Source organism: Cavia porcellus, unplaced genomic scaffold (assembly GCF_034190915.1).
Source record: "Cavia porcellus strain 051 isolate PalLab524CR breed Dunkin Hartley unplaced genomic scaffold, mCavPor4.1 scaffold_12, whole genome shotgun sequence".
Lineage (NCBI taxonomy): Eukaryota > Metazoa > Chordata > Mammalia > Rodentia > Caviidae > Cavia > Cavia porcellus.
Window position 1 is genome coordinate 42,307,340 of NW_026947495.1, and position 14,857 is coordinate 42,322,196.

A 14,857-nucleotide genomic window follows, 5' to 3' on the forward strand; every position below is an offset into this window, starting at 1 on the left:
GCCTTGTCTAGAGTCACAAATTTCTTAAGATGAAAGAGCCTGTACAAGCACTGGGATTTTGTTCCCAATTCAGTGCAGTTTTATAATGCAGATGAAACTTTTATTTTTTTGACAGGAAATGTTACATTCTGCAATTAGTGATAATCTCATTTGTTTTGTACAAGTACTTAATATTAAAAGAATAAGATTTTTAATATTCCACAAATTCAGAGTATTTACAAACCCAGACAACAGCAAGTCATAAATGAGGCAGATATGGTTAGGTTTAAAAGCTGGGCACAATGACCCAGCATTTAGGAAGCTGAGGTGGTTCCCCTGAGTTCTGGCTAACCTGAACTAGAACTACACAGTGAGATCCTGTTTCAAAAAAACCAGAATATGGAAAACACATGGTTAGGGCATTTTATACAGTGGTACCTTTCCCCCTCTAGTGTTAGGAACTGAATGTAGGCTCCGTCAATGAATTGTGTATTCTATGGCTGAGCCATGCCCCAACCCTAAACATGCTGCTTCTGAGGGCATCTATTTTGCCCAGGCCAGCCTTGAACTTGAAGTCCTGTCTCTGTCTTCCAGGAGCTACATTACAGGTGTGCACACCACTTTATAGGCATGTGCCACTGCCAAGACGGCCCTCTCATTCTAGCATGTTTTTATAAAAGGGTGTTTACCAGTAACTTTAACTGTGTATGCTTGTTCTCCATGCATGAATGCTAAAATCCAATGATGCTCAACGACCATCATTACTTTGCTCAGCATATAATAGGATTTTTTTATGACCATCACTGACTATCGTTCTGAGTTCTTCATGGAATTCCTTAATTTTAAGATGGATGATACTTACATCAGCTTTAAAACTCTTACTTGTATTTGACAGAACTCTTGTTAGCTGTAATCTGGTTTCCTAGCCATTATCAGAAGTACCTACACAAAGATGAACTTATAACTCATACAAAAGGATTAATTTGATAGTTTTCCATCTTTTAAAGTTAATATCCAACTATTCCTAAGAAAACCATCTGAAGCAGGAAATGCATGAAGGTGCTGATGTTTACCCTTTTGGAGGAAGAGTTCCACCTTGTATAAAGAATATTAGGTGTTACACTGAGAAAACAAAACGTAAGCATTAACTCCCAAGAACTCAAGGGTGCTGGACGAAAAACGTGGACACAAATCCAACTTATTTGTAGAAAGTCATTTTTTTTCTAATTTATTAACAAAAGGTCTAACTATGTAACTGAGGTTATTTACATCAGGTTAACTATAAAAGCATGTGAAAAATCTGGTAATTACAAACATTGAAAATTGAAACCTTGTTTACTCACCTTTTAGGAGCCCTCAATTCAGCTGTATAGGTGGGCAAGACTAACACTGACCAAAAAATATTCACTTTTCAAAGCATGTTTGTTTATAAATAATGCATTTAGATAACTGTAAGTAACAACACAGAGTAGCATCAAGAAATGGCTTGGTTTGAAACTAGACTGGCAGTTAGGGTTGGAGGTGGTTAGCTAGCTCTTCCAAAACAAGTATCAAATTTCAATTCAGTTACCAGTTACCAACAGTGAATGTGATGGCCCTGAATTAGATCCTACTGAGAACCACAAAATGAACTGAGTATGAAGCAACCTTAAGAAAAATGTGATTAAAGAACTGAGGCCAGTACACAAAGATTTGAGGGCTAAGGAAAGTATATAGGTAACCAGAAAACTCTACTTTCCAGCTCATCTTTAAAATTAGCTCCTGTAAATGGAACACCTGCCACAGCAACATTATCCACCCCAATTTAAAAATACCCCAAAATGATTAGCTTTCACCCTGAAACTCATTCTATGTTCTCAAGAAGTTTTCAGAAACTTCTGAAGTAACAATATAACCACTGGATTATTTTAGGCGTACCTCAATTATGACTAGATTTAGAGTTGTGAATTTGTATTGTTTATTGCAATGATGCATTTTAGCCCTTTAATACAGATGTTACCATGGATGGTAGATGAGTACATGTATCAATTAGTATTTTACATTTACTAAGTGCCTGTTATGTGCCAGACACTGTCCTAATTCACAGGCCAGATACACAGCAGTAAATGAAATAGACAAATCCCTGCCGTGGAATTTACATGACCACCACTTAAATGAAAACATTTGGAAAATGTTTTAAGAACAAGGTAAGCATAAGGAACATAATTATACTGGTATGCGCCATTATCAGAACAAAATGAGAATATAAGCCTCTTAGAAGACAGGTCCATTAATCATGATGTTACTTTGCTTTCTGTTTATGTAAAATGAGTGCAACTCAACCTAAGGAATGAACTATGGTTCAATTAAAATCTGGTACTGAGATACGTCCCCAAAGGACAAAGTTTCAGATCTAGGGAATCATTAATGTATTTTATTTTCATTTCTAAAAGAAAGTTTTAAAAAATGTTCTTTAGGTTCTAAATTTACATTTAAATTATATACTCAAGTATTAAATACACTATAAATTTAAAAGTCATTAATCACTGTTTCTTAAGTACTAAAGTACTATTTAAAGGGTCTTTTTTCCTTACACCTCTTTTTTTTTGGTCAGGTCTAGCTATGTATGGTATTCAGGTTGGGCTTTAACTTGCAATTCTCCTTCAGCCTCTCAAACTGAGATTATAGGCAAGTGCCACCATGCCTTGCTTAAAACTTTTTCATATATTTTCTGGACGCAAAAGCAAATAAATATGGCTGCCTAGCTAGCACTTAACTGTTAGTACTGGAAAAACCAAAAGCATTTACACAAATCCTTAATTGAAATTTGTACAGATGAATGAAAACTTAAGACTTACATAGTTTTAAACTATGAGTATTTTCCAGGAAAACAGAAGATAATATAGTTTGTAGTTTCTCCATCCTACAAGTATGAATTGATTGCCTTTTTTATTTTATAGGGGTATAAAGTCAGATGTACTTAAACAGTTAAAAGATGAAACAATCATTACAAAATTTACTGGGAAGAATAAAATTATTTAAAATTGAAATAAAGTGTGATGGGATCATTGTTTTTGAGAAATTACATCATTTAAATTCATTCAGGAAAACTGCAAATAATCCATACTTGATTGACTATAATTATCTGACCTCTCAGGGACATTGTTTTCCTAACATGGAAACTAGGGACTGGGAGACAGTAAGAATGCAAAATACCTGATGCTGTGATTTTGACCATGGTATTAAATATATTAGTGATATGAAGGGAAGATAAACTCAACATTTTCTTAAGACTGTCAGTCTTAACTGAGAACTACAAATTATTCTCATTGAGAATAAACTGTTTTCCTGCTTAAATTTGATACTTCAGCTTTTATCTATCTGAACACTTAACATAATTAGGTTAAAAACAGTGATTGAATATAAAATCTTATCATGATCTGTATTCAGATCTTTCTGGTCCCTAAAATCCGTCTGATGGGATCAAACACAAAGCATCAGTCATGTACTTTAGCAATGATGTTCCACTTTTTGAGTTGCCATTTGTTCACTTTTAGGTCAAATTACGTGCATGGGAGAACTACAGGGATACTGTGGATACAGGGATCTTACGATGTAAGGATGTAAGAAATACAGAAATCTATTTTGAGGACATATTACAACACATCAATAAGGTTTTTATTTAAATAGAAAAATCAAAAACTTTAAAGTTGTATTTTAAAAAAATTATCATTCATGGAAACAATTTTACAGATTCTAATTTCCTGTGAAACATCGCTAGTTTATCTCCCAATACCATATGTGTATTTTGAAGATTTTACCACTGACTTCGATGTCAATGACATGATTAGCAATCTTATCTTTTTTTTTTTCTGTCTTTTTCTTTTTCATCGGTACCGGGATGGTACCGGGGATAGAACTCACGACTGCCTGCTTGCAAGGCAGGCACTTATGCCACTGAGCTAAATCCCAGACCCTTAACTATCTTTAAACTGGGACCTCTGAAACTTAAATCTAGCCAAATTGTTGCCAAAGGTATTATGAGTTTTGAACTGATGTACAGTGTATATGAGCAGGCTAGTTTCAAGCAATGTGTTCACATTTTCTCAAAAGTAGTAATTCTCACTTTCTACCAGCATATTTAATAGCAGAAAAAGGACCCCCTCCCCACTTTGAGTCTTTAGTCGACGAGAGATTAAAACAAAGGGTAGGATGGGAAAACAGTTGTCCTGGTCAGTCCCATTTTCAAAATCATTAAAATGGTAAGGGACAAACTGTTCTTCCAAATCTCAACTTGTACAGGATCTCTCAAAGTATTCAAATTAAAACAAAGAAAATAGCTCAGATAATATCAAAAAGGCTAGGTGCTAAACTTTACTTAAAAACTCCTGCACTGAAGGAAAATAGTATAAATTACATTACCAACCTTCAAAAGTTAGTTATGTAAAGAGTATCTTCAAACCACTGCCTTGCTAAAATATTCCAGGAAATTTATAAGAGAAAAACAAAACTAGGGACCTCAAATGCACTGATTTATAATATTCTTAGATATTAAAAAGGGAAAGTTAACTATTCTGGGTAAGATGAAGCAAAATTTCAGGGCTTTAGTATCTTTGAAATGATACAATTTAGAGCTGAGCAGTGTTAGGTAGAAATAAATACTAGTACACACTAGAAGAGAAGGTTTAATAATTGATAAAAATGTACAAAAATACTCAAATCAGAAATGCTTTAGAATGTACTGTACCATGAAGTAAATACTTCTCAGTGAGTAGGGAAGGTAAAAGGCCTTCTCAATGAAAAAAAAAAAAAAAAAAAACCAAGAAAAACTGGATTAAAAAAAAAAAGCTGTTAAAGAAAATGTGTAAGTCAACATTGATTTTTCTTATTTTTTTAGATAAGGATACTGAGGATATTGCAACTATCACTTAAAAGTTTGGTGGCACATTCTTTAGTAGGTCCTTAAGGCAACAGATTTAAACTAATTTACAATTTGATTTGATGTTAACTTTTAAAACATCACCTCTCAAAATAGATGCTCAAAATAATGCCCTCATAATAGACTTTTTAAAATGTATTCTGATGTTTCATAAAAAATAATGGTGGCTTTATTATAGTAGTGTGTACAGCACTACTATAGCTAAGGGTCTACACCAAGTTTCCATCAAAAAAACGTATTTCTCAGCAGCTCACCACAAAACATCACATTAGATTTAACCAGTTGGGTAGTGCACAAAAAAGCAGTTTTATTGGATGCTGGTGCTTTTTTTGTACTACTATATTATCAAAATTTTTTCACTGTGTCTTTAAAAGCCAACTTCTATAAAGTAAATCACTTCATGACTTAGCCTTCAGAACAAAGTAGAGACATCTGCAGTTATCAGTAAATTGCCACCTTTAATCCACCCTGCAGTGCCCTATGAAAGGGTCACAGAAAGACAGTTATGACTGTAGGAAAATATGATTCTTGATACAGAATCAAAAGTTATTTTCAATTTTCTTTGCTTTTATAAAGTCCACAATAACAATACTTAAATGCACTTTTTTTTTCTGTGATACAATTAAAACCCAGTGTTACTTAAACTGAACTTAAAATAGAGTCCCTGGTCTGAATCAGACTTTAAATCATACTGTAAACATATATTTGGTATAATTTATTGATCATCGTCCAGTTGCTCCAAAAGGGTTCTTCTTCGCTTTTCTAATTCTCCTTCACTTAGTTCACTGCCAGAAGTATCCCAATTACCCTGTAAAGACATTGAATATATCAACAGTGTTAGCATTCATAAAGTTAAGTAGTAAATCTATGAAAAACAATCCAAAATCTGTAGCCTTTCCCATTTCATAGGGCTTAAAAGCTAACTTAAAAACTATTCCCCAAATGTCCATCAATGGATTACTGACTGCTATGAAGTAAGTAGTGAATACTCAAACACTTAACTTAGAATGGGACTTTCATATAGTGCTATAGTGCTATTTTCATCTTGCATTAAAATATAAATCAAGAAAAATAGTACAGAATGGTTCCTTTCTTTTTAAAGAACTGAATATGAAACATCTTGTTTTTGCTTAAGGGAAGGCCAGATGTTCCCCATATCTAAGTAATATATTCCTTGCTAATCTCACATAGATTTTATGTGATCTGGTAAGTACTTATATGACAGAAGGTAAAGATGATATACTCTTAAATATGCTGATATTTTTTCATGCTCATATAAACCAGTATTGAAGAGTAGGCTAAGATTTAGGCTGAATAAACAAAAAGTACTGCATTATCTGTGAGACAACTTCTGGCAAATACACTGAATTAACCCATACCCCTTCACTATAGGAATTTGGCTGAACCTACTATTAACTGAAAGGTATTAGTGAGTATGGAAGAGGCAATGTGTACTTCATTGTTTACTAAGGCTGTGAATCAGGCTCATGTGGCTGCATGTAGCTTTTAAACAACAAAACACTAAAGGTAGACTAGAGTTCTACACAGTAATGCTCTCCATTAATAATTCAGAGGCATTACCTTTTTCAAATTTACATTTATATGAGGAATTTACAATGCTAAGGTTTGTGTTACTGTGTTTGTATTACTGTGTGTTTTGCCATCCTTGAATAAACTATGTATATAAAAGAAACTAATGACTAATTGTATAACTTGATATTAAAATACTGTGATTTGTTTTCCTGATCCTACTCACTTGTGCTCACCCCTCTTCAATCAATATGTCAAAATCAGTACTGGAATGTTATTTTGAAACTGAATTTAGGAACTATGAAAATAATGGGCATGTACAGAACCCCTGATTTAAGTCTCTTACATTTTATATTTCTTAAAAAAGTAACACCTAGGTGTGGTGGCAATTAGTGTAAAGCAATAGATTCCAGGTCAGCCTGGAAAGTTTAGTGAGATCCTATCTTTAAACTGTTTTTGAAAGGCAGACATAGCTCAGACAGTACTTGCCTAGCAGGACCTAGGTGTTAGGTTTCATCTCTATACTGGACAACAGAATGAAGCAACAGGGAGAAATTTAAAAATCAGGAAGAAAATGTCCTGTGGTACATCTTAATGCATAAAGCAGACCGTATTTTTCTTAGTGCGTCAAAAAAGAATGCTATATTTTGTTTTGAATTAAATAATATAAAATTTAGGAGGCTGGAATCAAGGGTCACTCATAACCATAAACATATTAAAGATTTTTCTCTAGAGTCAATAATACTGTTATGGTTTTAAACACAACATCCATTTTTGCACTTTGCAAATACAGAAATGAAAAACTTCTAAACACTTACAGACTCCTTCCCAGTCTTTTTCTTAGGTGATTTGTGTTTTGATTCTGATCTCTGTCTAGTTCTGTCTTTTTCATTTTCCCGATCTTTTTCTTTTTTATCCTTTTCTCGTTCAGCATCTGACTCTGGCGAATCCTATGTAAGTAAAAAATGTTACTTTTGTATGGTGGGTAGTGGTATTGGGGATTGAACCCAGCACCCTTGCATTGAGCTATATCCTCAACCCTTTTTTATTCTGAGACATGATTTTCCTAAATTATCTAGGATGGACTCGAGCTTGTGGTCCTTATGGCTTAGCCTCTCACATTTTGGAATTACAAGACCTGAGAAAAATACCATTTTATATTTGAAAAAAATCTTTAAGTAATTAAGAACATTCATGTATAATAGGTTATCATATTCCTAAAGTGGTGAATATAATTTACATTAATTTCAAAGATTTGATAAATTACCCCATGATTCATGGGCAACAGCCAATTTTCCTATGAGGAGGATGACATTCTGGTAGTCTCTTTTAGTGATGTTTTATTCTTACACTTCAGATAGGTTTTATCTGTTATGTAAATACAGGCAGATACTGCTTTTTGGTGGTGATGGAGATCAAAGCCTCAAGCGTGGTGAAGTATAGAGCTACACCACCAGCTTAGATATTACATTTTTTACCAACCCAATGTAGTATTAATTTATTTAGATACTTATCAAAGAATGATCAACATGTAAGGTTGACTGCTGTGTAATAAAATTTCAAAATTACTACTTACAAGCAGGAATTCAAATGGTTCTTAATTACATATGCACAAATTTATGTAAATAGCATAAAAAGAATGACAATTCAAATTTGTCATTCCCAGTAACAGATATGAAAGACACATACACCTCTTTTTCTTAAGATCAATTTTAAAAACCAGGATGAGAATCTTGGTTGAAAACTTATCAAATGATTTTAGTGCAAGACTGAAGTGAAGCACAAGAACAAAACAGTAATACCTTGGTTCACAATGCTGCTGTTTGCAAACAAAAGCATTTGGCAAAATTGTGCTTCTGCTCACAAACTGTATTGAGTGAACTGGGTGACAAACATGCCCAGCACCATGTTCCCTACACAAACAGAAATGCAGCTATCTTCCCCAAAATGTAAAACAAAAAAAGATCTCAAACTGAGTATCACTGTGTACTCACTCAGGTATCCCCTTCAACTGCTGGGGCTAGCTCAGACTAGATTAGGAGGAATATTCTCTGGCCAGTGAAGAAACCAATGGGAAAAGGAAGAGTGAAGGGTAAAAGTCAGAATTGTGCTTACAGATTTATGTCTCCTCTTCTTGCTTTTCTTCTTATGCTTTTTTGATTTTTTATAACTTCTCTCTGAGGAACATAAAAGAAAAAACAAAAAACAAAAAAACAAAAACAAGTGTCAATTTGAGAAGTCAAACTGTCAATGATTATAATAAAGTATTAATAGAAATGCTCACCAGACTCAGCACTAGAAGAATGTTCTGAAGCAGAACGAGACTCTGATCGCTGTCTTTTTTTCTTTGAATGGCTGTCATCATCATCTGAATCTGATCCCTAAGTAAAACAAGTAATATAATTCATGATAATGCTAAGAAATGTTTCAGTATATTTATATGGTGCCATCTAAAAAACGTCCTTACCGATCGAGAGCGGGAACGTTTTCTATGATGTTTCTTAGATTTCTTAGAATGTTTCTTATTCTTTGAATGATGATGCTGACACTCATGCTTACAGGGGCAAAAGAAGAAAGAAAATTTCAAGAATTTATATTTGCCTCACAATCAACAAAATGATTTTTTTCTTTGTGGTACTGGAGATTGTACTTAAAAGACTCTCAATGAGCCATATTACCCACTCCCTGCCCTGTCTTTTTTTTTTTTCTTCAATTATGAAAATAAGTTCACCAGGGGCTTGCTATGTAGTTCAGACTGGTCTTGAACTCAATATGTAGCCCAAACTGGCCTGAAACTCACCAGTCCTCCTACCTTAGCCTCTCAAGTGCTAGGATTACAGCTGTGCACTACCATGCCCAGTTATTAGCCTTTATGCACTACCTTCAGCTTCATTTATTACATCATAAGTTTATACAACAAATCATAAAAAAATCCGGTTAGAGATTCTTAAGTTAGAAATAGTTAAGACACTTCCTAGAGCACAGCATATCTCAAAATTCAAGATACATTTTATTGCTTTGGAATCTGGTTAAAATTAAAAACACACTGTGAGATTTCGGATTTTGTACTGAGGTCCTACATTCCTAAAATGCTCCTAGGTAATACAGGTCTGCTGTAATCTACATTTAGAGTGGAAAAGAACAACAAGCTAGAGGATCAGACATAGAGGCAGCTATAAAACATGGGGCCTACTGAGCACAGAGAAAACTGTTAACATTACTATTAATCAAGAACAATAAATCCAAAGAAAGTGAGAAGACATGTAACCTTTAGCCCAATTACTAAGCCTAAACTATAGCATTAAATACATACTATCTTTTTTTTTTTTTTAATATATACTATCTTTTGGCTTGTTCTGAAGTTAACATCTTGGCTAACAACATAGCAAACTTGTTAAAAGCACTGACTCTGGAGTCAGACGGCCTGGGATGCAGGTCCTTCCCTGCAATCACTTTACTTCTCTGGCTGTTTGCTCACCTGTAACTTCATAAGCTTGTTATGAAGATTTATTCATACATGCAATCTTTGTAAAACAATACAAACACTGGCTAGTTCATGTAAATATTAAATATAGTACTGCTAATGAAGCAGTTTGAGATTTTATTTTTCTCATTATGGATATTAACAAAAACTATTCTACTATTTTTCGAAATTTCTGGAATTTTTTTTGTTTGTTTGATTTTCTGAGTCTGAGGCTGGCCTTTAACTATGTAGCCCAAGCCTGCCTCAAACACAATGTCCTCCTGCCTCAGCCTGCCACCAAGTGGGATTTCTATACATGCAGTTTGGTACATCTAAAGCATGCCCAAAAATCTGTTTAGTATTTGTTTAATAAGAAAGTACTAAGTTTCCTTGAAATTGTGAGATGGATAAATTACTTAATTTTTCAAAGTATGAGACAAAAATGAAATTTCTACATATTAGTGTTACTATTCCCCATCCATATCTGTGGCTCTTTGCACTTTGAACAACTTCTACAGAAAGAAAATACTTGCTTAGCCATGCAAGGTAACTACAATTATATAAAATAAAAAAATATTCAGAAATACTTTGATCATTCTGCTTGCATATTTTGTAATATTTCAGTAAGTTATAAAACAAAGTTACCTCAAGGACATGCATAAAATCTTTAAATATTCTTTTTCTTTCTGATTCTAGAGTTATATCCTCAAATGCCGGCTCTTTTACAAATCTCTCTCGAATCTGAAAAATCCAGATTTCAATACATGAATACCAAGAAAAGTACACCAGTATGTCTAAAAGGAATCATACAAGTAGGCGAATACTGATAAATTTATTATCTGAAAGTGGCTCAAAAGTCCAAACTACTTTTAACAAATATCCCTAAAACAGTTACATCTGATTTAATACTTTTAGTACATTATAAACATACCAAATACATTGTACAAATAACTTTAGTTTATTTTTATGGCTTTCAACAGACAAAAATTTTAAAAAAATCATTTTCAACTGTAAAAAACCCATTCATTAGGGAAAACTGGCAAATATACATACATCTTCCCAGACAGCATCCAACTCTATGGGAGGAGCAGCTTGTTTCAACATACTCTTGAATGCAGACTCTTTTCGCTTCATTTTCCGAGCCTCCTCTTTTTCTCTTTCACGTTCGCGGGCTTCTGCCTTTTCCAGTAACTATTAAAAGTTAAAACTTAATCAGTTATAAATTAACTCCTGTTATTGATATAATTCAGTGTTCTCATATCCTTTAAAAAGGGTTTAACATCTACAGTACCAGTTAATATAAGCAAATGATGCTTCACACAGAAGGGAGCTAATTACTTTTTTTTTTTTACATTATCTGAAGTACTGTCTACTATTCTATTCATCCCAGTAACCCTCCACTTAAGCAGCCCTTAGCTGGATAACTGAAAACTGTACTACTTAAATAGTTATTGGTAACAGTTAAAATGATAACTTACACTATTGAAAGCCAACTTGATATTTCCAGCATCTAAGGTAGTTGATCTTTTAGTTGAACTGATAATTGCCACAAAATCTTCAAACGTAGTATTTACTTCAACTACAAATCCTTTATCCTAAAACCCAGAAACTTGTTACATTTAACATACAAATCAAAGCAATAAAGTTACACTATAAGCTTACAGGTAAAAATAAGTATACTTACTTTTAGAATGTCTTTTATTATCTTTTTCTCATCATGATAACGTGCTTTAAGGTCCTCAACATAAAACTTGAAAAGATCAAGTGCAGTTGATCCTAATGAAAAAACTAAAGAAGTCAAAAGCTAGCTCTAACCAAAGAGCTGCAATTACTTTTTTTGTTGTTTATAAACAAAAATAAAATAAAGCACCCTTCCTCTTCCACCACCGCCAACCACCACCTTCCCCTTGGTCCATTCTAATACTAGAGTAAGTTTGGAAAGAAAATAATCTCACCAGGCTGACCAAGCATATTAGTAAATCTAATGTCAGAACTAATGGTTGGATACAATTCCATCCAAGATGACATAGAATGTAGTTGTCCATGTTCATGCAGTTCATCTAAAAATATCTGAGGGAAGGGTAGGAAAGCAATCACATTTGAAAAGTTCTCTTGTTCATAACATGAAGACAAGTTAAAAACTTAGCAACATTTCAAATTCTTATGCCAATGTTATACTGAACATATTTAGATGTATTTCCTCTGATGAAAATAACTCCATTTGGATTACAAAAAAATTTTCACAAAGAATTTTCATCTTTCTAGGTTTCAGTTTCCTTTAAGATAGAACATCATTTCAAGTTTAAAAAAATACATCTCTCAAATCATACACTAAAAGATGAATACATATTATTCCCTTTACATAGTGTCTAGTGTAGTCCAGGTATTTTTATTTATATTTTTAAACAAATAAGTGTTTCTAAAAGAATGTACTATTTCTCCAAAGTAGTTTGGAGAGGTAGGATTAAAATCTGAACCTTATTTCAAAACCATTTCTTTTCTTTCACATTAGTAATACACCAAAGATCTAAATCTTAGTATACTTATTCTATATTCGTCCTTTTTCTCTATTGCTTACTTTCATTTTTTCTCTGTTGCTCACTTTCAAGGCAACTTTTGAGACCTTAGTGCCACCAATTTCTATCGTTCTTGCTTCCCCAATCAATAGCAATCTATGATCCTAAATTCCACCGCCACAATTCCTGAACACCATCATTGTTCAATGGAAGCTACTGTTTAAACACAGTGTCGGAGGACATAAATTATGGCTAGTGTAAATTATGCTGTGCTTTACAATATAGTGATTTTTAATATTTAGTACCAAAAGAAAAAAAACGAATTTTAAAAATGCTGGTATGGTAAAATGGTAGTATTTTAGACATAAGGGATTAAATGGATTAGAAAAATTAATTAAAAACCTGTTGAATTAAAATTTCACACACAGTACAAATATCTGTATTGGACAAAGCTGCCTTAATAAGCAAATACTACTCAACTTTCCTTCACACAAACATATGTATATCCATAATATTACCACTTTGAAAGTTTTTCAAACTCCAATCTCTCCTTGATCACTACCCTTTAACAAAAACAGAAACCTGCCTTCACCCACTTTAACTGGCCACCTACTTCCTTTACCTGCCTGCTTCCTCCAAAGTTATTCCAGAGGATATTAAAATTTACCCTATTCTATTACATGTGCTTTGCTAGGCTTGTGAGGCTTTGCTTCAGTTCCACATTGTTGAGATCTACTAAAATCATGTAACTGACACTAAATCCATTTCAACAGTGGATTGCTTAACCTGAGAATCAGAATCACCTGAAGATTTTTTCCCCTTAAACGATATGGGTTGAAACTCAAGATGTTTATACTTTCACTTTTTAAAAATCATTGGATAACTAACATGATTTCAAGTTTGAGAAAGATAAAATTTTAAGGTTCGTATTCTTTTTCATTAATTTCATTTTTGTTAAGAAAAGAGTAGTTTTCTACATTACAGACAGCAAGTAATTTCAAAGATGGCTGAGCCTGGTCCTCTTTTTCTTAGAGGAAGAGTTCTCGTGGCACTACTGACATCTTAGGTGATCTAACTTTGTTTTTTCTTTTATTTTGGGGGGAGGAGAGGAGGCTGATGACGGTGTGTTCATCATCTCTGATCTATATACTATATAATAGGAGCAACTTTCCATCAACAGCAACACCAAAATTTTTCCTGAGAATTTGCCTTAAATCCAACAATAATGACTTTTCTTCTTCCCCTTTCCTTCTTTTTGTCATTCTTTCCTCATGTTTTAACTATTTACATATGTACTCAACCCTTCAAATATTTTGATTAATTGGAGATGCTTCCATCTTTTAATTGTTAATACATGGATTCATAGGCTCCAGTTCCAAAATCTGATTTTGTAATTCTGGCGTGAGATCTGAGAATTTACATTCTGATAACTTCCCAGCGATATGGGTTGCATCTAACTAGGTGTACCTGGTGACAATGCTTTGAAAGCTACTGCTCTATTTTAGTTTTGTCTTTTTCTTTTTTATCAGTACCAGTGATCGAACTCATGACCGCCTGCTTGCAAGGTAGGCTCTTATGCCACTAAGCTAAATCCCCAGCCCCCTTCTGCTCTATTTTAAAACTTCACTTTGACTTCTAAAAAACACACATTTTCCTGGTTCTCATTAAATCTTCCCATCAATCCTTTCCACACTTGACATAATTCAAATAGTAGTTTTAAGACTAAACACAATCCACTAGAGTTTGTTATGAATGTGACAAATACTTATTATTACTTGATTGACCAGTAAGTATTCAGTGAAAAGAAAGCAATCGTAATTATTATAGAACAGTTTTTCCATTCACAACCACTTCTTGGAAATACCAGTTTTGCTTTGTTTTACTGAAATTCTAAATATACTTCATAGTCTCTCACAATACCTTGTAATTCATAGCTATTTGATAGCAACCTCAGTCTCATGTTTTCTGTTTACCTAGAATTATGTTTGCTTGTTTTTGGTACCAGGGATTGAACTCATGTCCTCATACTTGCCAGCCAGGTGCTCACACTGCTGAGCTAAATCCCTGGCCTGATTTTCTTAATTTTTAAAAGTTTTATTTATTGTCTTACACTTACATACTCATATTAAACCACCACAAACATAAAACTTTTAGTTTAACAGCTATACAAAAATGTAAGTAACCAGGCTAAAAGTTATTTTTTTATTACCTGAAAAGATTCCCTATTTTTACGCTGCCGTCTCCTTTCTCTCAGCAAACTTTTCTGTTTTTCTTCTTCTTCTTCCTTTTCTAAAGCCCGAATATGTTCTTCAAAGCAAATTAATGCATCTTCTTTGTCCATGTCTGAAATATTTTTCAGATAAAAACGACAATTTTAATTATCAGAAAGCAGTTTATTTGCATTCATTCTCCATAAATTTCAAATTTACCTTTCAAAAATACCTGTACTTA

The 14,857-nt window shown here is 33.4% G+C and overlaps 1 protein-coding gene across 9 annotated transcripts in view; it reads right to left on the bottom strand.

Moving 5' to 3' along the window:
* Positions 1-1,912: 1,912 nt before the first annotated feature.
* Positions 1,913-14,857, bottom strand: part of Prpf40a (pre-mRNA processing factor 40 homolog A) — a 55,048-nt gene continuing 42,103 nt past the window's right edge. For 6 of the 9 annotated variants that reach the window (XM_013142455.3, XM_005007692.4, XM_063259100.1 and 3 more), the window contains 11 exons: positions 14,616-14,749; positions 11,846-11,960; positions 11,575-11,678; positions 11,369-11,485; positions 10,944-11,081; positions 10,536-10,631; positions 8,895-8,981; positions 8,712-8,808; positions 8,543-8,604; positions 7,246-7,377; positions 1,913-5,705 (listed from right to left, as the gene is read on the bottom strand). In XM_013142455.3, coding sequence (XP_012997909.1) covers positions 5,613-5,705; positions 7,246-7,377; positions 8,543-8,604; positions 8,712-8,808; positions 8,895-8,981; positions 10,536-10,631; positions 10,944-11,081; positions 11,369-11,485; positions 11,575-11,678; positions 11,846-11,960; positions 14,616-14,749 — 1,175 coding nt within the window. In that variant the 3' untranslated portion in view covers positions 1,913-5,612. The remainder of the gene's footprint in view (positions 5,706-7,245; positions 7,378-8,542; positions 8,605-8,711; positions 8,809-8,894; positions 8,982-10,535; positions 10,632-10,943; positions 11,082-11,368; positions 11,486-11,574; positions 11,679-11,845; positions 11,961-14,615; positions 14,750-14,857) is intronic. The other 3 variants (XM_023561012.2, XM_063259101.1, XM_003478691.5) reach the window with 1 other exon arrangement.